At 35.8% G+C, this 24,711-nt stretch overlaps 1 protein-coding gene across 4 annotated transcripts in view; it reads left to right on the top strand.

The window, feature by feature from the left end:
• Positions 1-24,711, top strand: part of SUPT3H (SPT3 homolog, SAGA and STAGA complex component) — a 278,497-nt gene that overhangs the window by 169,798 nt on the left and 83,988 nt on the right. For all 4 annotated transcript variants that reach the window (XM_074895503.1, XM_074895502.1, XM_074895501.1 and 1 more), the window contains 3 exons: positions 16,131-16,217; positions 17,616-17,706; positions 19,350-19,486. In XM_074895503.1, coding sequence (XP_074751604.1) covers positions 16,131-16,217; positions 17,616-17,706; positions 19,350-19,486 — 315 coding nt within the window. The remainder of the gene's footprint in view (positions 1-16,130; positions 16,218-17,615; positions 17,707-19,349; positions 19,487-24,711) is intronic.

The following is a 24,711-nucleotide window of genomic DNA, read 5'->3' as shown; positions in this document are numbered from 1 at the left end:
TCTTTGTTTGCATTGACTGTGCAAGCCTGAACTTCTACAACCAAAGGTTAAAGAAATGGGAAGCACCCAAATACATGTTTCTATGCATTGTGAGACAGTTACAAGAAATCAACATATCAAATTAGGGTTTTATATCTAGTTTCTGACATTAAATGTCATTTAACAAAACGTTCAGGGCTCATCAATTGACTATACATTAGATGTCACTAAACTTACCACAAAAGGTGCACATCACGGCAAAAGTTGTACATTACAGAGTGCTTTAAAGAATTATTTGCACCGATTGCCATCATACTGATTATATTGAAGATGATTGGAGAGAGATATCTGAAATATGGTTTGTCTCTGAAGCCAAGTAGCAAATAAAAGTTTTAAGTATTCTCTGGTAGATCATACTCAGGATGGGGTTAGGTACTGAAATGATGACTCAGAATCAGTAAAATGTAAAGGGATCTTAGATTAGTTAATTTTTATTTCTGTGTCTCAGGTATTAAATTAGAAAAAATGGACATAAAGTTACTGAGTTTCCTTGTAAAGTACTCTAAGACTATTAGAAAAGGGCAGTATAGTATATGTAGTTTGTGGTGGTGTCTGTTTATTTACAACCTGAAGTTTGTCGTGGCGTGACGGACCTCAGCCTCAGTTCCATTGTCATTGTCACCAGTTTCACTGCATCTGTAAAAGACAGAAACGTTGTCTATGGACCTGCCTTCTCATGAGGGAAATGTCCTTGTTCTTTAAGTGATTTATCACTGTTTATTACATCTGTAAGGTATAAAGGGAAATATATCTAAAGAGAATCTAAAAACCCAAGCAACGTTAAGTTAAGTTTATTAACAGTAGTAATGGAGCATAAATCACTGTTTACATTAATCTATTTAAAAAGCCATGATTCTGGAGCTATTCAGTAAAAAACTTGTGTTAGGTCTTTAGGATTTTAAGAAGGCAAATCTTAACTAGATGAAATTATGAAGCTAACCGTGAGGTATGAGCTCAACCACTCTGCATTTTATTACTAGTTGCAGTATGTGGCTAAGTACACAGAGCAGAGATACTGATCACATCTGTAATGAATAACTATTTTTTCCTAAATGAAGCTCAAACATATTAGCACAGCCTATTTATATGAATGAACCAAGGCTGCAAATAATTAAGGAATCTACTCTGGCAATACTTACAGTATCATAGAAGCTGATTTTCATTCAAGTTGTATCAAAAGAAACCCCAATAACCTTGCTCAACTTGTTTTACACACAAGAGCCATTTATCAACCTAGATGGCTTGCTGCGAGCGAACCTGTTATTTTTATGTATTTATTCGTTCTTATGGAAGGAGTCAGCAATTTTCATCTTGTCCTACATCTTGTTCAGTGCACAGTGGGACTGCCAGTGTGAAGGAGCAGACCTTATTTCTTTTACTCCTTATAAGCAGTGCTGTTGCAGGCTTTTCCTTGTGATTGATAGATATCGGGGAGCTGGCTACAGCTGACTTTCTGAGTCGACGGTTGTAGCAGCAGCGCAAAGATGTGCTGAGGTTTGTCTCACCTCCACCAATGTTCTCTGTCTTTGCAGAGACCTCAGGACTGGCTTTCTGCCCTTCCACTTTGTTGACACACTATTTTTTATAAGAATTTTATTTTTGATGTAGCAGTAGATAGGGGACCTTATTCCAAATGGAGGGGAGGGTGACAGCTGTGCTGAACTTGTACAGACAGAAGTAAACAATTTCTTTTAGTCAAAAACTCTGTAAGAATATACAAAATACAGACAGGAAGGAAAAAGTCAAACCTCTGGAGACATCTAGTCCAACACGCTCAGTGGAGGACTGTCACTAGAACCAGATCTGGTCAGCCATTGCTTTGTCCATCTCAGACTTTGGAAGCTCCATGGAGGAATTGTTCAGAGCCCCTGAAGCAGTGCTTTACTGCTACAGGGCTGCTCTGTTCTCCCATGAGAAAGGTTTTACTAACATCCAACCCAATCCTTCCAAATTCACCGAATCACAGAATCATTCAGGTTGGAAAAGCCTCTTGGGATCATCAAGTCCAACCATCAGCCTGACTCTACAAAGTTCTCCCCTACACCACATCCCCCAACATCTCATCCAAACAGCCCTTAAACACATCCAGGGATGGGGACTCCACCCCCTCCCTGGGCAGCCTAAATTGCAATTTCTGGCTGTTGCTCCTCGTCATATCTGTCACTACCAAAAATAATTTGGATCCATCATCTTTCTAATTGCTCTTCAAGTATTTGTAGGCAGCAGGCTGTAATTATTTGATCCCTTTAGCTTCCCAAAACATATCTGATTGATTTAAATATTAATGCCAGCAGACATTCAGTTGTATTTAAAGTTAATTCACATCTGACATATCCAGTGCTGATGATTGGAGTGCATTAAAATCTTTACATCCATTCAGTACATTAGAAATAATTTCTTTCCATATACCTCTTCCATGAGTTGTTGTACCTTTGGTCCCGTGCTCAAAATCTCACTTCTTCTCAGTTCTTCCTCAGTGAAAATTATTCCCCTGGTTTGGAACCATGTTTAGATTTTCCTTCTCGGTTTCGTTCTGCACAGATTATCTTTCTTCGTACTGTTTTATGTCTGAAGCCTCCTTTGCTTTCCTTCTTAATCTGACTTGCAAACCTAACTGGGCTTTATTTTTGGCCGTTCTTTATCCCTATACTTCTTGATTTCTAATGGTGTAGCTTTACTGTGTGCTGCAGATCCTATTCCTCCTCTGAAAGCCACTGGTTGAAAAGTGACTTCTTGTGAATGTAAGGATTTACTTTTATAGTATTCACGTTTTGGTTCTAAACTGCAAACCAGTGACTGTGTTGACATTGTTTATGTTACTGTCTCTTAGCTTTATATTAAAATGACTGATACTATTTGTAAAGCTTTATGGAGGTTTACAGGTTTTTAGTTTAAATGTTTAGTTGGTTTTTTGGTTTAAATGTCACTGAGAATTATGATTATATATGATATAAGGCTGGCCCACTTACTCTAAATTAGAAGAGAAATATATCGGGCAGAGTTTTTATGGTTTACATGTCTGCTAAATCACCTCTGCATTTCACAGCTTTAGGCTCTGGGAAATATTTATAGTTTTGCTTAGGAGTGCATGCAAGTTTAGATTCAAAAAACTCTTAAGTTAAAGCTCAGAAGAGGTTTGGTTGTTGGGTTTTTTTATGTTTCTGCATTATTTTGCAGATGTTTCCTTTTGCATTAGAGAAGAATCGTTAGCAGTGAAGGAATGCTGCTCATTGGTTGGTGAGGGAGGTAGAGACTTTTTTCTCCTGGTTCTGTATTTGCCCATGTACAGTGAGTTGTTCCTTGCCTCATTTTGCCTATTTGTAAAATAGATGTAGAACAGATATCACTGTCATATGAACGGTAACGGAAAATTCATGTAGGTAATCTAGCTTTTCCAAAATAAAAAAAAAAAAAATCAACTTTAAGAGCAATGTAAAAAGGGAAGGTTCTGTATTAATGGAGAATGTTTTATTTATTATTGTTAGTTAATCTTACCCCCTACTTTTTTGACCTATTAAATCCCTTCAATAATCAGTGTTCCTTCTTAAATCTTACCCAACCTTGAAACTTCTCTTCAACCACTCTGCATTTCTCCTTGGATTACTCCTTCCTCGTGTCTTTTATAAAACTGCTATCCATTCTGTCATTCTGAGAACTGAGATTTCTTTCTATCTTTGTCATACCTGTACTGATTTTACTCACGCTTGTTTTCACTCTTTTTTTGGTAAACATAGTTATCAGTTTGTAACTGATAATTAAGTTCACTTTCTTATAAACACATGATAAAACTGGAAGTGTTCCATTGTTTTTGAGGAATTAAGGTATTTTTCCAGTTGTGTTTTGATGCTTTTTCGTTGTATTTTTAGGGTGATTTTTTTGTTAGAAATTCATCAGTTTCACTTTAGCCTTAGATGGTCTTCCCCATATTTCCATAAACAAACACTGCAGAGAATACCTATAATAATTAGAGAAATACATACCCTTTTGCAGACCCTTTAGACTCTGTGCTTGTGGAGAAATATCACAGTCTCTTCTTGAAGCAATCTGTGCTATCATTTTTTAGGACCCGAACAGTCTGTGTCCTGGTGATTGTGCTAAGGCTCAGTTTTTACCTTAGAACCACTATGGCATCTGAGCAATCTACAACATGGTTTTCCTGGAGAAAATCAAGATTTTTCTTCTCATCTTTTCTTTTTTGCCCTGAGCCCCTCCCCTCAAAGCTTTTTGATGATGTTTCAGTGTCTCTTGAAATCAAACCTGTAGAGCTAACACTTGCCTTTGCGGCTCCCAAAGGACAACGATAAATGCTGGAAACACTAGTTTTACTCCTTCCTGCTGGTATCACTGACATTATCTTCTTCTGACTCCTCTGGTGCCAGTAATGGATATCCTGGCTTTGTGCTCAGCCTTAGTAACTTAACACGTGAGCAGTTTTTGTGGAGCTGCATTTAATTATAAGATTGTACAGATGAATTCCCAAAGTAGAGATTTCATTGGGGCAGGGGAAATTATTTGTCCTCTCCTAATGGATGTATATATGTCCATGGCTTGGACCTGTTGCCCATTTCCAGAGATTTTTTTCAAAAGACCAAGTACTTCTGTCCCTTGACATGAATCTCTTGTTTCCTCTCTTTTATCGAAATTCTTGCTCATTCATTTGATAGTTTATTGGATTGACTCTTGACCGACTGACTGTCAAAGCTGTTCTGGTTCATAACCAGTGTGAGAATGTGCAGATTTTAATTGTGAAGTATTGGTAGGTAAAACATTTTAAAATTCATTGAATTCAACCAAACATCCATATATAGCCAGCTAAAGTAGCCAGTAACTGGAGTTTCAAGAGAAGAATAAGAAATATGCCATGTATGATGGCATTCATGACATATTTTCTTGGTTTCCTACATTCAGCAGCTGAACTCTGGGTTCTCTCGGTACATTAGGGACACGTAGCCTCCTAACATTTTCTGTTGAAGATGAGACCTCTTAAAAAAATTCAAGGAGTCCTGTGAGACACCACATGGCTGAAAGGTTTTATTTTATGACTGCTTTCATAAACTGTGTTAGAATTTTAGAAGTAGACTGTGGACCAAATTACTAGTAGGACACCATGAATATCTTGATCTAGAAAATTTTTGCAAACAGCTTTTTCTATCTTGTTTCTTAAACCTCTCTGCATCTTTCCTCAAAAAACTTCATGGCTTATACTTACGCCCTCATGTCATCTATCCTTCAGTCATGAGAGGTCAGTCCAGTTTCTGATGGGCCTATGAAATCAGTCTCTGTTGCCTCCAGGATAGCTTTTTCAAAGAAATGCTTTCTCCCATACTGCCCTTAGGCTTAGGAGTAGCTTTCCTGAACAACTTCAAGGATATTTTCCATTGTTCTTCAAATTATCTGTGAAATGCCCTCATATTTTAGTGTATTCTGTGTTAGTTCTATTTAGTGTTTTGAAAAAAGATAGTATTTCCATGAAAGGTTATTTCAGAGCATCTCCACACAAGTCAAAGTGAATTTATATTATATAAAAGATCACAGCATTTGTACATTCATATCCCAGTTGTGCACTCTATAGCAGTTGCCAAGTTATCTATTCCAGCATTTTAGAATTCAGCCTATCTTTTCGTTATAAAGACCTCCCATTTTTTTCATGCCAAGAACATACTTAAGAAATAAAATGCTTTAACTTTTCCAACAGTTGCATTCAATTTGAAGGATCTAGTAAACATTACTGAAGCACAGCTAAGGGAAATCCCTTATGGCTAATAAAATTTTGGTAGTAATAGCAGATAAATTTTGAAGTTTTCATAATAGATTATCTAAACATCTCCAATGCAAAGCATAAAAGAGAGCAAGCCCAGAAGCTACTGTATAGTTTTTAAACTATCTTCAGATTCTGGAGAGAATCTGAATAAATGTAATAATTTTCACACTATTGATGTTCTGGCAGAAATGTTGCTACATTTCTCCCTATTGTTACCGATATTTCTGTTAAGAATTTCAGAGTACATTTTATGGGGGGTTTATGTTAGCAAGAAGATCTTCCTGTCTCCCAGTAGTTTGATTTTAACCATTTGCACAGTTTCAGTCCATTAAAACTGTCTTTTAGCAAGAGGAAGTGTAGTAATTTATCCTTACAAGGATGTTGTGACTCAAACACTCCCTTCTCTTCCTGTTGCTTGATCCAATGTAATTAAATAATAGATTTCATTTCATAACTTTGCAGTAGCAATAAAGAGGAAATTAGGTTCAGAAGGCATGTTTATTTTTTTCCTCAGCCTTTTCATGGCTTAAAAGTGGTTCTTTCTCTTCGTGCTAAAGTAATGTGAAACAGCCTTTTCAAACTTATGTCCTTGGGAAATGAATGTTAATTAAAGAATGAGCATTAAATAAGAGTTAGGAAATCAGTGCCATTTTTCAGACACGAATATCTGTCGTTCAGATTTTACATTTACACTCCTTCATGTGCTTTCTTTTCTTCCTCTGAACAAAAGCTCCCTCCTTTTTTCTTTCGTTCATCTTCCCAAGAGAAAATCTGTCGTGTTCATCATATCATCTGTGCAATTTACCTTGTATTTTTTGAAGCTCTGACAATTATAATTAATATAAATAAAAAAGAAAATACATAGAAAAATTTGGAATTCCTTTCCTCATATTTTTACACGAAAATGGGTCTACCTTGGACTGGGACTATTGTTTTCATAAATTTCCCTCTATTTTTGCCTTGATCTTGGATTCTCGGAAAAAAGGTGCTATGGAGTTAGGATTGTTGAAGCCATTTGGAAATTAACTGGGAAGAGATTTCTTGATAGAAGAGAAGATTTAATAGAATTTACCATTTTATTACACATTCTGATTATATCTTGTCCACACTGACAAATAATTTTCCCCAAGATTAAAGATTACAGAACAGACTGAGACTTTCTCTAGTTTCATAATCCACACTCCATGCCTTTCTTGTGGTTGAAAAAGCATTAAAACTAAATGGTTTTCACTTTTTCTTTTTTCTGTTATTGTTTTCTTTTTTGTATGGATGATTTGAGTACATCTTGCAAGATGACACATACCTGCCTGTCAAACTTCTGCAGTCAGTACCATTTACCTTAAGCCCAGACACCTGTATGGCCTGTCTGCCATCCTAAACCATTTAAACCAGTAGTCATTTACATGTATGACGTGTCTCACTGTTTAATCTGAGCAATCCTGTAGCAGTTAGTTGTAGTCACCATACAAACTGAGAATGTCCCACTTTGTCGACATGCGCATTTGAGCAAATGAGAATTAAAAATTAGAAGAAAGACCAATGTGGATCATTTTGGGTAAAATCTTTTAATTTACAAAGTCTTCTACCACTAGCACAGTATTTTCAAGTATGAACATAATGGTTTATCTCTTCAGGACTGTGAATAATTGTAGAGCTTTCTATTGGAAAATTTTCCCATTTTGTATTTTTGGTCGAACCCGAATCCTTTCTTTCTCTTTCTGTCTCCTAGCCTAAATTTTCAAAGCAATGTCTTGCTTATGTCTTTTGCAGGATTTATTTTTTAAAGTAGGTTTTTGGCCTTCATTTTGAGGTATTGGAAGAAATTTTTTTTTATCACTTTGGGATCAGTTCAGCCAGAGGATCAAGGTCCTGTCTTCTCTATATTCAGCAAACTGATGGTTGCCTGCTCTTCACTTGCTTTGCAGTTCTTTCATTATCCTGAGGCTTGCTCTAAAAGCACTTTATCTTTGTGCTTGGGATAGGTAAATATATGTCTTATTTTCCCTATGACAAACAGTGAAGCCTGATTCCAATTTGCTGTCAAATGGAAAGTTAGAGTATTTATTTAGTGTTCTGGTAAAACTAATGTAAGGCATGATTATTTTCCTGTGTGAGCAATGTAAGGATGCATGATTTGAACAAATGTTATTCTCTACAGCAATGGGAGAAAGAAACCTGTTTATATTAGATGGTCTCTCAATCAACGGAGAACAGGTTTTTTCCTGCTTGCAACATTGGAAACTGAGTAACAATAATCCTGAATGGTGGTTTCTTCTGGGATTTGAAACCAAAGGACAGGAAGCTGTGGTATAATGCAAACCTCTGCTGGTTTGCATGCCATAGTATTATTGAAGAAAGAAAAGAAATAGAAATAATTGATGGAGAGGAAATAAACCTGAGTTAATAGACTAAATATTTGAAAATATTTTCTTCAGTAAATTCTAATTGTTTTTTTTGTTTTACTAAATGAAAGGTGAGTGCGTTTGTTGCTGAAAAGATCGCACGTTCTTATTTTTTCACAGTAACATTTAGTACCAAAAAGGCAGTCAAAGACATAACTTAGATGGAAGTGATAGCTGTAGTTGAGATTCTCAACTCGGAATAGTTATAGTGATACTGCTGTAAAAAATGAAACAGCTTGTTGTAAAAGTTTGAGTTCAAATGTAGTTAATTTTATTATGTTTTGGACTAGATGACCTTTAAAGGTCCATTCCAATCCAAACTATTCTACGATCATTTCCTCCAAAACATCAGCATTTATTTAGTTTAAATACAAGGAAGTTTGCTGCCAGTGATTTACTGTGAGATGGCACCATTTACCTCAGCATCTGGAATATCCTGACAGTCCTAGAACATGGACAGTTAATAGAGGACCTCTACGCTCATCTTCTTCAGAAATACAGAGATGTGTTTGCAGAGACTGGAGCGCTTTTGGTTGTGAGAATTTTTATGTTTCATACTGGTTTATAAATCTTTCACATCTACAAAGTTCACACTTTGCAAAGCTTTTTCACAGTCTCTTGATCATTCTAGAGAACACTACTGCATCATTTCCCCTTGGATATTTTTCAACCTTATTTTTCTCTCTTGTAGTAATAATAACTAGAGTAGAAGTTTCCAAGTTTGTTTTCTTGCCTGCTGTTATCATCAGCAGTGAGAGAGAGCAGCAGCAGTGGCCATCTCCTGCCCTGCACCAAGTCTTGAATTAACATCTATGTAGCCATTAAATTGACCATATTAAAACTGAATTCAGTGAGTCTGAATGCTTTTCTGCACTTAGAGACTTTATTGTTTTAACACTGTTGATTTAATTTCACTTTGGTCATTATTGCCTGCTATAAATGTCAGGTGTGCAATAGGGTTTCTTTTGTTTCACGGAGAGTAGAAGACTTAGAGGTATAAAATGTTGGCCCAAAATGTTGATTTTGAAATTAGAATCGAAGGAAAGAAAAATAGGAAAAAGTCATGTCTGAAGCTTCAGTTGAAATGTATTGTTCATAAAGGCATTAAATTCTTTCCCCTGTGTGACAGAAAATGCAACAAGCAGCTCTAATTTAAGAAGTAGAACTTAAATTATTTATAAGGAAAATATTTTTTTAAAAAACCTCCTTGATTTAAAGCTCATCTTTTGCAAAATAGGAGTATTAATTTCCCTGTTTACTTGGAAATATATTTTCCTTATTTAATCTATTTCATGTAAATTTTTAAAAATCATACCATCTCCTACAGATGCAAATCTTCACTTTTAGTAGCAGGGCCTAGGCTATTGGGCTTTACAAATAAATTATCATTTTCCTAATAATTGTGCCTGTTTATATTTTAAACAAGAATTATTCAGAGTATCAAAAGATGTGGGGCTCAGCTATGATTATACTTGCTAAAAATAAAAAAATGTAGAGCACAAGGTTTCAGTTTTCCTTAATCCCAGTTTGTGGTGGGATTGGTGCTCTACTGGCTACTGAACCGTGGGAGTTACTACACCATATCCAACGAGCTGAACAAAGATGCAAATTCCATTGTGAAAATTGAATTATTCCACACATGAGTAAAGGTTTTCACTTATTTTTTCCCTTCCCTTCTCCAACGGATCAACACTTAAGTCTCTTAGACATTAGTAAAGAGTGGAGTAATGAGGCCCATATGTCTTCATCAGCAACTTGGATGGGTGACACAGGGTATGCTCAAGAACTTTGTTGATAATACAGAAGGGGGTGTGTGTGTGTGTCTGACAAGCAGCAGAGCTTTCTTCCAGCAGGAGCTTGATAAACTTGAGGATCAGATGGACATAAATCGTGATTCACATCCATGGCAGAATAGCCCCATGTATCACTGTGGTTTGGGAATCTGCCACTCTGAGATGTATTCTGGGGTACAGTCTGAGGATGCCCTGGCTGGCCAAGTGCAGTCTAGCCTCTTCCAATGCTGTATTTATACATTTCCTTGAAAATAAATGGTATGTGCTTTAACTTAGAATTGTTTGCTAATGTTCAGTTTTATGACATTGGTCAGTAGACAGCCAGCGACAGGGTTTTGCATCAGGATGAAACCATGGGTACACCATAGGTAAGCTCCAGGACCACAGTGCATTTTCCTGTTAGCCCATTCCATTACACAGGCTGAGTCCTTGTAGTTTTCTAAAGGCTCTGTACATTTTCAGATTCTTTTTTTTTTGTGTGTGTTTAGAAGGATCTTGTTCGTAACATGACGAATATCAGCTTAAGCGTGCTGCAGGGAATTCTGCTTTTGCAGTTTTCACTCCCTGTAAGTACGTACCTGCCTCTGTTGCATTTATTTTATTTGGATTATACTGTGTTGCCAAAAATCAAAACAAAAAAACTTACAACCTTCTCTATACTCAAAAGACATATGTGAGTTGTCAGTAGAATGAAGAGAGATGGTGACATCCCAAACTATATCAAATGTTCAATTTAAATAGATAGGAATTATAACAAGATATCTTTTCATCATCATACTAATCTGTAGGGGTCTTTCATATCAGCAATACATTACAAATGTGCAGACTGACATGTAGGGCAGTTTATTGGAGTTCATAGGAGTGTCTTTTACACAATTTCAGTCTGAAGGCAGGTGAGGAAGGGGCTGTTTTCTCTTGGGTTTGTTAGAAAAGTTTGACTTCTTAAATTTATATCAACAGCTTTGATGTCAAAACCATCACTGTGTATTGGACCTGTAGATGTACTCTTTATGCTTTCAGAGGGAAAGAGTCCTTGTATAACCTACTTATTGCTGGAGATACTTTGGGAATAATTCTTTACCAGGTACTAGTAACTGGCTGCAGACTCTCTGCATCCAGATCCAGCACTTCAGGCTGGCTGAACTGTGGAAACCAAAACCTGTTGCTACCTGCTAGAAGGCAAGACAAAGCAGTCAGTCTTGCTTCAGAGACTAAAGAGTAAGGGTTTTTTGAAGAAACAAACATAACAAATTATGTACTTGAAAGCAAGTTCTCAGTAAATGCCAGGGATCATGGGGTAAGAACTCATATTTTCTTATTCTCATGATCTGTATGGACTGAAATTCACTGTATGTCAAGCAAGAAAGTGCTCTTCTAAAGCCTCAAAATAGGATGCAGAGCTTTATCTTCTCAAGATCACACATAATCACCTGGTATTACATTAAATGGTCTTCAGCAAAAAATACTTAGATATAAAACCAGATACCTAATAGCTAGAAAATTGATCATCTTTTAATCTGCAGATGAAAGTTTTATGTTTTAGACAGTTTGTGATGACTTAGTCTTGCTTTTTAACCCTTGTGTGGTCATACTAAATCATGACCTATTAGAGCGCTCTAATGGACTCCATAATGTAATTACCCTCCCAGGATGTGCTAACTCTGTAAAGCACACTCCTGTGCTGACTAGTGGAAACAAATTCTGTATTTTTCCCCATGTATGTTAGGATTAGAAGCTCAAGTGTCAACGTTAGTAGTATGTGAGGTCTTATATGGAAAGAATTAAGGGAAAAAACGCAGTTTGATTGCTTTCGAAAAGGTATTGGGATGCTCTGTTTAGAATACATTTATGGCACTATATCTAAATTCAAAATATTCTATTGGTAATTTTATAGTTGCATGCTTCTTATCTAGAAAAGACGAAAAATAGGACATTTTTATGCATATTTAATAACAAAACCACCTTCCTGCCTAAAAAAAAAAAAAAAAAAAAAAAAAAAAAAAGGATTCGGCCAGGTGAACTATGATCTAATTTTCCTCTATAATGAAAACAAAATCAGAGCTCCTGAAGCATTATTCTTGGCTCCCAGCAGTTTCAAGGCATGCAAACATTACCATTTCAACTCCATCCTGCAGCTTAACTGGAAGGATTATGTCACAACATAGTATGTTTGTTTTCCAGCTTTTTGTCTGTTTGTCCATCAAGACATTTTTGTAGAAATATTGGTGATTGTTGACTTTGGAGGTAGTGGAAGAAAAAATAATTACCAAAAAAAATAAGCAGACAGTACCATTGAAGTAACTGTGCTTCTGTCATAGGAGAATGAATACTCCTTTCAACAAATCTATAATTTGCAGAAGTTGCAAAAAGAAAATAGCCGTAAGGTGACCGTTAACATACTTCAGTTCATCCTGCCAAGAAAGTTAACTTCATAAAGTCATTAAACCAGTGATTACATTTTAAAATATTATTCCCCAGCCATTTCTTCTTAGACTTTAAAATATAGTTACTGTATATACTACCTTCTTTGTAATGTGAAAAATTGTAAAATACACTTATTTTTCATAAACTCCTAATTATTAACAGAACTATTTGCGCTCCTATAGTTAAAGTCATTTCAACACTTCCGTTATTTAAACTTCACATTTAGGGGTTCATAATTTTGCTGTAATAAAATATTCAGGCTCCGAGGTCTCAAATATTGTTTGCCAGAATTAGGAAATTTAGCCTGTTCTTCTTTAAGGAGCTAGATAATTTGGATTGTTTGCTGTTCTTCAAGCTAATCCAAACCAAAATATTTTGTGATGTGGACTAAATAATTTTAATCATTAAAAAAATTAGGCAAAGACAGTGAGTGTGTTGGAACTGCTGCTGCTCCAAATTCTGTGACTGCCACTGAGTCTTGGAGAAGGGAGATCAGGGCAAATTCTTGCCATATAGTAACCTAATATGATAAGTTATTGCAGCATTAATATCACGTCTATCATCTGGAGTCACAGGCAGTAGACCTACTGCTCACAAAATAAAAACCCCCAGTACTTCCACTGCAGCAAAAGGTGAAACACCTCCTGGCTTCAAGGTTGCATAGCTGAAAATTGCTATTTTGGAATGATAAATGCTAGGTGCTCAGAGATGGATCGTTTCTTCGGTATGGCTCCTAAAGTTGCCCTTCGTCATGTAACGCGGCTGCAGCAATGACTCAACAAGACCTTCAGCTCCGGAAATTAAGGAATCAGGGCTTATTGCACATTAATGGCAACTCTGGGACAGTCAAATAAGACAGTTTGTTGTAATACTAATTATAGCAAAGCACTCATGTTGTGGTTTGAATGAGTCAATTATATGTGCATTAAAACTATAAATACATCTTCCCCCCAACCAAGGCTCTGTGGTGCGTAATTTTTTTTTAATTGCTTGGATACATATTTACCTGAGCATATCCTGGTTTCCCAGGTAAATATGTGTACCAATGCAGAACTCATTATGGTCTGTTTGGATAAATAATCCATATTTTATAACTGTACAGGAAGTAATTATTTTCGTATTTTGCTTTCTTTAAGCCAAAGAAATTAAATGCCGTGTGTTCATTCCTTAAAATAAAATAGATGCAAAAAGTAGAGGCAATACGAGAATAAAGTTTTCATTGTTTTGGTAGAAACTGAGAATATTATTCCAGATTTTGATCTTGTGTTTAGCCCAGAATAACTCCATTAAAATAAACAGTGTTATTCAGGATTTACTTAGATGCAAATGGGACGTGAATTTGGCCTCCTCTCCTTACTACTCCCTTACTTGGGAGGTTCCTGCAAGCAGCTTGCACGCAATCTTTGTTTTAAATGATGTTGTCACATGTTCATCATTTGGGAAAATAAGGTATTTCAGCTAAATGCAAAAATTAACATATCTGAATTTTATGGTAAGAAAATTAACGTCTTCTAGAATCATAGAATGGTTTGGGTTGAAAGGGACCTTAAAGATTATAGTTACAGTCTTATGTCTGTTAGGGAACTAGAGCATACTTTTGTGTCAGATATTTCTGCCATTGTTTTATATGATATTTGGAAAAGCTGTGTTGTGTTATCACCATGCTAAGGTTAGGTTTTGTAACACTTTTAAGCTTAGTGGGGCCAAAGTCAGCCTTGGCATAAATCCATTAACTGCAATAGATTTACACCAGAGATGAATATTGGCTCATTCTTAGTAAATTTATTTTTATCCAGCTCTTTATATTTTATGTTAGAAATATAAGTAGCTTGTGTGCCCTCAGACTAATCAGAATAAGAAACAGTTTTGCTTATGCCAAAAAATGGAACTATCGTTTTTCACATTCTTACATTTTTCAAGTAAGATTATATTACTGTGACTTCTGAATTCCTGAAATCTCTCTGGTCTCTGTGACTGCAAGGGCCAAGAGAGGGTTTCAAGGGGAAAATCTGAAACTCTTCACGCAGTATGTTTTGTGTTGTGCATACGAGATACAGTTAACGTTTTGTATGCATGTGATTAGTGTGGAAAAAAATTAATGCAGTCCAGTATTATGATTTATGGACTGAATCTTTTGCCCACTGAACACTTGCCAAAATGAAAATCTTCCCCCCCCCCCCCCCCTTCTCCTCCTTTGGATATTAGAAACAGCTACTGTTTTTGTTGATCTTTTTAACTTCTGAATAGGCCTATTTCAAGTCATAGCAGCATGGGAGCTCAGATTAATAATATACTTATTCAGCCAGTGATACTGAGTGAAACCATTGCTAGTGCGAGTATGAAGGATAGGATTTCTTTAAATTATTTTCAGGTGCATTAATGCATTTCTGAAAGAAGAATATAGAGATATTTGAAAATAAATTAAATTGCTGTTTACTGCTCGTGTTACAGGTGTGCAGGAGTTTTAATGCCAAGAATTTTTAAGGTGTCTCTCCTTTCGATAACTTTTGTATTGTGCTCACTGTCAGTTCATCCGTCAGATTGTTAATGAGGATAAGAGCAAAGAAACTGATTAAATCTTGCCTTTTGGACAGTGTTTTTCAATCTAGAGAAATAGGATATGCTCCTTGCTGTGAAGCATCCGTTCTGTCCCACCTCCTCTATAGCATCATCTTATGCCAGAACCAAAGGCTAGGGAGGGGAAAGGAGCGAATCCCGTGGACTTCTCTTGTACAGTTGGGTTGGACCTCCTTGGCCCAGGAGTTTGATAAACATCAGCTTGCACATGTTTGGTTTCTAATCTTGTACTGCTTTTGATATGATCTGTTTGTGTATAAACTAGCCCGATTTCCTACACCTACTGAAGGGGAATCCAAGGCTGATGTGCTTAGTCCCTTACAAAGAGTATTTTTGCTCTTTGCAGCATAATTTGAGGAGTTTGAGGCCTTTAGTGGCACTGTTGTCATGGAGGTGAGGACAGGTCTTTGATTCACACACTTTTGGCCAGTTCTTATCAATTTTTGTGGCATTCATTGCTCAATCCCATCTTTATCTCTTTTGTATCTGAATGGCCTGGTTTGCTCAATAAGGTTTTTCCAATTACTTTATTATTAGAGTTGGTGTTTTGTATCAATTCTTTCTTTCAAATAAAGTTTTCTTTCAAATAAAATAAGAGTATGCCTAAAAACGTTCTTCATGTGCATCTGGTTTGTACTAATGATAAGTCAAGTAGGGGTAGAATTTATTTCAAAAAATACTTAGGTAAGCTTTTTAAAATTAGTATTTGTTATTCTAAAAAATTGTGAGGGGGATCACCCACCCTTCCACAGTTGCAGATAAAGTGCTATGGCAAGAATCTGGCATTTTTACATTGCCTGAGAGAATTGTATGACATTAGCCCAGAAAATGAACATACAAGGAAAGAAAAAAAAAAGGGATGTAGCACGTTTTAAAAGCAATCATTTTAAATATAAACAAAAACCCTATTGCTTGAGATTTGTCAAAAGTCTTTCAGTCTTTTCATAAAATTGTTATTCACTTCTTGGGTAACAAGAACCGAGTGAGTGACACTCCCAGCACTCTTTTAGTGCATAGCTTGTATTTTGCTATGCACTACCATGCAAAATATTATCTGAACTTATTTTAAACAAACCCTAGTGAATAAATTTTTCAATACAGAAAGAGCCGTCCTAATTTATTCATTTATTTTAGTTGCAGCAAGCAGCTGAAGTTTCTCAGCTGAGAGGAGCTCGAGTCATCTCTGCTGAAGATCTCCTGTTCTTAATGCGCAAAGATAAGGTATAGTAATAAGACAGAAACTTCTTACTTTACATAGTAAGCTGTTTAGCAAGTTTTAAAGTGATTGATTAACTGCTCTGAAAGGAATCCATCACCATGAATAGCTTTATTTAAAAGTATAGCTGTTCTGCAATTGTTTTGTGCATAGTACAATAATTGTGTGACATTTTAATCTAATTTTTTTTGTGTGAATTCAGTTATCAGTAGATTTTTTTTTTCACTGAATTTTAGGGTGGGTAGTGTACCTCAGAGCTCAATACAATTTCTTAATAATGGTATAAATATTGATCCTAATTCTTTATGTGCCTTTTATTAAAAATCAATCATTCTAATTTCCCCCTAGTTATGCAGAGTGTCGATGTGATGTTTGACTGTGACTGTTAGATTTTTGTCATCTAGGCTGTCAGTAAATCCTGTCTTGATTTTTCTTTATAATATTTTTCCTGTACTTTACCTCACTAAAATCTCCAAATTTAGGGATGGTCTTACTTCTTCTGGATAGTAAGTAGAGCAGGTCAATAATTTACAAAAACAATTTTCCATACAAAGATCAGATTAATTTTCTTTCTTTAAATTTCAAAATTATTTAAAAAATATTGTCAGGTATTTTTATCAACATTATTTATTCTTCCTTCATCTCCTTTTCTTCCTTAGTTCCCCCCTTTCCCTCCCCCTTTTCTTTCCCCTTTGCTTTTCTTTCCCCTTTGCTTTTCTTTCCCCTTTGCTTTTCTTTCCCCTTTGCTTTTCTTTCCCCTTTGCTTTTCTTTCCCCTTTGCTTTTCTTTCCCCTTTGCTTTTCTTTCCCCTTTGCTTTTCTTTCCCCTTTGCTTTTCTTTCCCCTTTGCTTTTCTTTCCCCTTTGCTTTTCTTTCCCCTTTGCTTTTCTTTCCCCTTTGCTTTTCTTTCCTTGTTTGATAGGTGAAACCTAATGACTAAAACCATATAAAAATAAAAAAACCATCAGGATGTGAAAAACAATTGCATTTTCTTTATCTGATATGATCTGTAAAGCTATACTTGAAACAGTAGTTAATATGGATGACAAAGTTCATGGAAATATGCATTTGTGGGCTTGGATTTCCAAACTTGGCAAAGATTTTGGGGTGCCCTAAGCCTGATTTCAGAATTTCTGCTTTCTGAAAATCAAATCCATTTCTGCCTCATAGACAAACAAAGTACCAAGGAGCTCAAATAAATAATACTTGATGTGGAAATGCTACTGACCTTAATGCATTTTCTATATATAGATTTCCTGTAGAATCAAAACTTATGAACATTTAAAGAATTATATTTACTGGGTAATGTATTACACATTTGTATGTTTGTGTGTTACAAAGTTAGTCTAAATAAAAAATAACTATATAATACTAATTAATATAAATGTATTTTTTTTCTCTTAGAAGAAGCTTAGAAGGCTACTTAAATACATGTTTTTTCGAGACTATAAATCTAAAATTGTCAAAGGAATAGAAGAAGATGACCTCCTTGAAGGTAGGAAAAAAAATTACTTAATTTGGGGGAAACTTAGTATTTTGTAAATGCACTGAACAGCTCAATGCAAAGTATTAATGTCTTGCTTGATAGCTAAAGACACAAAAATATTGTCTTCAGAGTAATTTGGTTTAAAATCTCTGCTTTATTGTTTGAAATACTTCAGAAGTAATTATTTGCATCTACCATCCAAATAAGTAAGACTGCTTAATGTCAGAACTCTGTTGAAGTAAAGAAACTGGTGCTGATTAAAGGTCTAATTGTTTTCAGCATATGTAATTTAAATGCGGCAGCTACCGTGTGCAATTGAATGGACATTTGTTAAATTGTCATCGAAGGGTTTTGACATGTTTTAAGAAAAAAATCCATAATTTGAAGTCACTGAATACTAATATATGACCTGAGCTTGTTTTCAGTGTGCTTTAACATATTATACTTTGAATCTGTAATTTAAAGAATGGGAAACACTTTTGTTTCCCCATTCCATGAGCAAGCCACAGATTTTATAACCCATGTATTTAAAGGAAAAGCTCTTTGATTTAAAAATATATCAATTTATGCCATATAATTTCCCAGTATAAAGTTTTGTTGGTTTATATTGATAGAAGAATTAGCACTTCCTTTGTAAAAAGTTAAAACTTATTGTAGTAAATCTAAATCTGCCAAACCTTTATAAAATCTAGCAATGTCCATATACAACTTTTTGCACTTATTTCCTTTTTTAGAGCCTTTTGTTTTTATTTTTTTCCCTTATGATGAATTCTTTGGTTTGGGTACCTCTGAGCATCCACACTGACGTTAGGTAAACATTGTAGTACTTGCTTTGACTTAGTCAATCTGTGGGTGAGTTTTTATCAACTCATTTGAGTTTTAATTTGCCTGTGGTATTTTATTTTCAGTATAGCTTCCTACCTGACAGCTTTGGGGGTTTTAATACTTTAGTTGGTGTCTCTGTTTAAAACAAATAAACAGTTTTCATAAGCTATTTAGATGCTCATGAAATGCTTCCTAGACACGGTTCATCTGGAAAATAAAGATTGCATTTTCTGTCATGCTTTGGTAATTGAAGCCATTAATTTTGTTTTGTGAAGCTAATGTCTTTATAGCTGCTATTTTGTTTAGAACAACAGAGATCACCTTACCGGGGTTCTCTAGGCTTTGCTGTAGAGCAGTGGTCCATCACCTGTGGAGCTGCATCTTAATGTTTGTTTTATGGTTTGCTTTAGGCTGTAGGTAATGAGGATGTTCTTTGTGCTTTCAGGAAAGAACATTTCCTCTGTGTATTCTCTTCTATGAGTGAGGTTTTTGTGCAACCAGAGAAAGGTAGCTTCATCTTCAGCTCTGACCACTGTGGATCCTTCACTGAGAAATTATGATCTATGAGCAGTAGACTAGGTTTCTCTAGATTACAAAAACCCACTAGGCTATACTAGAAAACACTAAAGGTGATTTTTTTACTTCAGTGCTATTGCAGTACAACAGTGACATCATACCTTGATCAGGTAGCACAGCTTGTATGAGGAAGCAGTAACAGGCCTTTTCTGTGTGGTGCATCTGATTCTAAGACATGTCCCTCGTAGGGACATCCATTGATATTTGGAGAAACCAAATAAGTTTGTTGTTCTTTGCTTACCTTTGTGAAGATAAATTCAACAGTAACAACACCAACAAACGCCAGAAGCTTGCTCAAGACTTTCTCAACTCCATTGACCAGACTGGAGAGCTCTTAGCCATGTTTGAAGATGATGAGATTGATGATGTCAAGCAAGAGCGGATGGAGGTAATTCTTTTCTTTTACTGCTACCCAGCTCCGGCACAGAAAACTGTGAAATATTTCATACATCATACTGATCTGATGCCTTTTTCATGCTGCATATTGTGTTGTTGTTACATGGTTTTTTTCTTTTTGCCCAGATGGGCTAAAGGAAACTTATTTCCATATTTTTCCTATTCCCTCAAATGTTTTCTGGTATTTAAGCATGCATGCTGAGAAGGAAAATTATGAAAGGGTAGTTATGGATCTTTCTGTCTGCCATATATTTGTATTTCCTTCCTGTAGAAAGCAGATTTTATTTATAAACATTTCACATGCATTTTTCTCGATCCTTTTTTTCTCTTTCATTATTCCTCTCATTAGAAAATTGTTTCAATAGCATTTGAGGACTACATTCATATAACATTTCATATAATACAGTTTACAGATAAAATGAAAATATTCTGTGCAAACATGCTACAGTATATGCTCTTCTCTCCATCCTTTCAAATCCTATTTTCTGACCTGTGTACTTACGAAAAATTATGTCTGTTTTAACAGAATGCAGTACCACATCACTCTCAGAAAGCTAGGTGGGATCAAGAAGCAGTGTAACTGTCTTAGCATGCAAATCTGTGGAATGATGGTTTTGATACCAGTTGGTTTTGATATCAGTTTTACTCAGTTTCACTGAGGTTTAGCTGTAATGGCAAGTACGCTTTATAGATCTTATCAAACCTATGTCCTCTCTATCAGTAGAGCACCTTCTTGAATGTCATTTACTCTGAAGTATTGCTAAGATCCAAAAGCTGTATCTATACTAATCAATACACTAGGACAGGGCCAGTTCTCTGGTCCTGAAGGCAGGTGACATGGCCTGGCTTGGGTCCCTATGGCTAAATTTTTTGTAAGCTACCCTCTTTTTAGTAGCCAGTCCATAGAAAATATGAAGAACAGTCCATGGCCCTTGTTCATGCTCAATTCCTCCTCATGTCTTGTGTGGGCAACTGGATTTCAAGGGCAAAATTTTGCCCTGAACACAATTAGAATTCCACACTAGTGTTCGGGCCAATTTCTCTCCTTTTTACTCAGTACCATTGTATATGTGGCTGTTGGAAACTTGCTATTTTAGAGTGCTTTTTATACCCTTTCAGTAGTAGAAGCTGGTTACTTTGGTTTAATTTGTTTTTCTCTGCTGAGGTGGTGGCTGCATTCAGTAATATTTGGGTATTTAATATTTGACTATTAAAGCCTCATTTAACTTTCAGGATTTCATGAAAAATTCAAAGAAATAACAACATTTTTATCCTTGCCTAGTTGTAGTTCTCATTTTACCTTCTTAATGGAGCCCTTTTCAGAACTGGGACTTTCCCAGTCCTGTTTCTGCTTCATTCTCCCCATTACAATTACTCAAAACCTAATCAAGAATCCATACTCTCTAAGAAATTGGCTAGAAACAAGCCCCATTTCTCCCCAGCTGAGAATCAGTGTTGTAGAACAGTTCTTCCCAACCACTGTTTGTGTTTTGGAAACTGATGGTTGCTTTGCTTTGCTTTGCTTTCTTATATATTTATGCAAAATGTTAAGTTGCTAGAAGTATGAAGTTCACTGTACTACTCAAGGACAAGTCTGACTCTGCATTTGTCAAGAAATGTGTTCCTGTAATCAAATATTTATGTTTCATCTGACTACATGTTTTGTTTTTTCTCACTAGACTATAATTCATGAACTGTAGTGTTTATGTATGTGTGTATATATATAAAGTAATTCTTCTATTGCTCTACTTTATTACATTTTGTGAACTCTTGATCTCTTTCCATGTTATTAAAAAAAAAAAAAAAAAAAGACAAAATCAAGATCTACTTATTTTAGAGTAGATCCGTGAATTATATACAGGTATAAAGTCAATACTATTTTCTTCCTTACTAGTTTTTAAAACTAACAACAAAACGTGAAAGATTGCTTGAGACATGCTATTCAAAATGTTTCCTATATTTTTGGCTTTGTTTTGTTTGGGATTTTGTTGTCACTTTGAGGTGGATGGAAAGTAATCAAAGATAGTAGGAAATGTGATCTATTCCTAAAGGACGAGTTGTTAGTGGATGGGCTGATCTGGCGTATCACATTTTCTTTGTGCAGTAGATTGTTTAATCCATACTAAGTTTTGGAGGAAATCCAATAGACACTTTAAAAATTCTAACAGCGTTCTTTAAGGAATTAGTATACTTAAATCATGAACTGTGATCTAAAGGCAGTGTTCCTTTTAGGTATCAATTACTTCAGAAATGTGTGGTTATCTTGGTTTGGACAACTGTAAATGATTTCAGTTCCACTTTGCCTTGGGCCAAAATCATGCTAAGTTGTCCAAAGCAGATGATAAACATATATTTCTGATGTCATTATGGGCTAAACAGGATGTGATTGTTTAACAGTATGGTTTCAGTTATGATACAAAAAGTAAATATTGTTTATACTCATTTCTTTTAAAACATTTTATAAAATTAGAGTTAAGACTTCATGAGATCGCTTGCTGTTCTGTGAGGTCTATTCTGTATTTGTACCACGGAGGAGTAAGCAAAACTCTAAGCCACTTTCAAACATTACTAAAGGAGAACAAACAGTTCTACGCTTTTGACTGAAAAACACCCACTAACGCTGTCATATTAAATAGAAAGGACATTTCTTCTAGGATTGTGTATAGAACTTACTGCATCCTGTGGTTTTATTTTGAAGCAAAGGGACTACCTCTAAACCAGTAATAATAGCAATGTGCAAAGAAAAGTACTCTAAAATTCAGAAAAAAATTAAAAACAAAATTCACATTACTTTGTCATAATATGTGATATATCATCACATATCATCATAATACATTGTGATCATGACTTACTATACAAACTTCAATAATAGCAATAAATAGTGGCGAGACAGACAACTGTACTGGCAGAATCAAAACAAAATAAAACCAGGAATAACAGCTGTCTCACTTCATAACAGTATTTTGATGCCTAAGATAGCAGTAAAACACCAGTGAAATGCTGCTTCTCAGAGTAACAACAGTTATAGATGGAATAAACTGCTCGAGTTCATGGATGAAGTGTGCACATGAGGGAGAGCTATCTAGATCGCAGAAGTTGTCTTCATAACAGGCGACAGTCTCTACAGAATAAAATCTAACAATGATCTACCTCAACACCCTTTTTTTAGTGTACAGTTAGGCTCTGGAATAGCCAGAGCTGGTGGTACTTGGGAATTCAATTTCCCTTCTATTGTCTGCTCTATGACAGAATCCATGAGAAAGAAAACATTGCAAGTGGATTGCAGTTTTGCTCTCCTCTGTCTCTTAAAAATCATTTAGAGGGGAGAGTTGGGATTCTTTTGGGATATGGCTGGATCAACATGGAGAAAAGGTGCATACTCATTTAAAATCTTGGTATTTTTCCTTATTTTGCAGTTTGGGTAGAGATGCACTTTTGTGTGTTTGTATCCTTATGTTGCTACTCTGAACCTCTCAGGTGAACTATCCATAGGAAAAACTAGCTGCATATTTGCCTGTGATTTTTGTGAATGGTAATGGCAATTCTGCTAAATTTTTGTATCAGAACCCCTATCAAATTTACCATGTCGTGTTATTAAAATCAAGTGTAGCTATGTTAAAACTTCAGTCAACATCATTGCAAAGCTGACCTCTGTCTTAGTCTGTAAATACCCATTTTTCATCATTTGTTTTATAGTTCCACCTCCCCCACCAGAAAAGGTCTTCCTATCAGAAATCTGAACTGATGTACGAAGGAATGCACAGAGCATCACTCTGTGAATGCTGTGTTTCACTTTTTTTTTCCCCTAGGATTAAGAGAAACACCATTCATCTGTCACTCTGACTGCTAGTTTAGGGATATATTTCCAACACTCAGATGTTATATAGTAATAATTCAGTTGCAGTAGCTACCATAATGCTTTCATAGTACATTGCAAGTTTGAATAAACAGTGGAGGGAAAATAACTTCCCTAGAATACACTACCCTGAAAACAGGCTAGATGCCAGCAAAATGTTAAAACTAAATTACATCCCTACAGAAAGGCATTGGCAGAAACTTGCGGTTCTTTAAGGTGTATTATCCTATGACTTACGTTAGGTATTTCACATCTACAGATACGTATTATCGTTCTAGGAAGTTCATTGTGGATGTGATTTTTTTCCTGTAACGTTCATTGGTATGCTCCTGGACAAAGCTCACAGAGATGTAGTGGGCTCTGTGCAAGATCCATTAGATTACAATGAAGTGTAGGTGTGTTTGGAGTATACCCTTTGTTCACAGGAGGTTAAATTATTGCCATTTAATTTTGTCTGTGTTCAGGTAAAATTAATGTGTGGCTGTCCAAAACATTAAAACACACCTAGATCACCTCAGGAAGCAAGGAATCATATTCTGGAAGTCCACTCTGTTTCAGTCATAGAAAGAAAATAGACGTGGCGTGTAGTAGGAAATTAGACAGTGACCAAGAAGATTCCTTCCATCTGGAATATGATCATCATTTTTTGAGTGGTCATGCTTTGATCTGATTCAGGTAGTGTTGTCCCAAAGAATTCTTGGGCACAGTCTGGGAGTCAGCCTGGGCCAGGAGCTCTCTCCATGGCATGGCTTGGTTATGGTCTCTCTCTTTGGGAGGCTCAGAGGGCAGAAGCACGGATGGTTTGCTCCATGCTGACTGCCCTTGGAGCTAGGGCGTGGACCTGGCGTCGTTTCATTGAGACAGCTGTAATTTGGTGAGATACATGATTAAGAAAACAGTTATGAGCTCTTCTGTTAAGGGAGAGTCCAAAAGATGGTGTTCAAGTACTCAAATTCATTGTACTAATTTGGAAAATATGTACGAAGAAAACAAGCTGGTAATTATTTAGAAAGGACTCTGAGGCCTTTTAGTACTACTGTGCTCGTTTCACTTATGCCAAATTATGCCAGTGTAAGTGCTGTGTGGGGTGATTACTCTTTAGGGAGTATCTGTTCATGCAGGGTGTATCAGTAACAAACTGGAATTTGATTTAATGCCCATATGGAAAGCTTAGTGCTGTAGTACAGACAACATATACTTAATAGAAACTGCATGCGGGAAGACAAACTAAGAAGTTTTATGTTACTAAACATCAGGGCATTGTTTCTCAGAGCACATCTTTTTTTGCTATGTAATTTTTATGATTAACTTATTTTTCTTGTCTGTTTCAGATTCTTGTTGACAGAATCTGTATGTTGGGA

The sequence above is a fragment of the Athene noctua genome, chromosome 1 (genome assembly GCF_965140245.1).
Source record: "Athene noctua chromosome 1, bAthNoc1.hap1.1, whole genome shotgun sequence".
Classification (NCBI taxonomy): Eukaryota; Metazoa; Chordata; class Aves; order Strigiformes; family Strigidae; genus Athene; species Athene noctua.
This window is presented reverse-complemented; position numbering and strand designations above follow the sequence as displayed.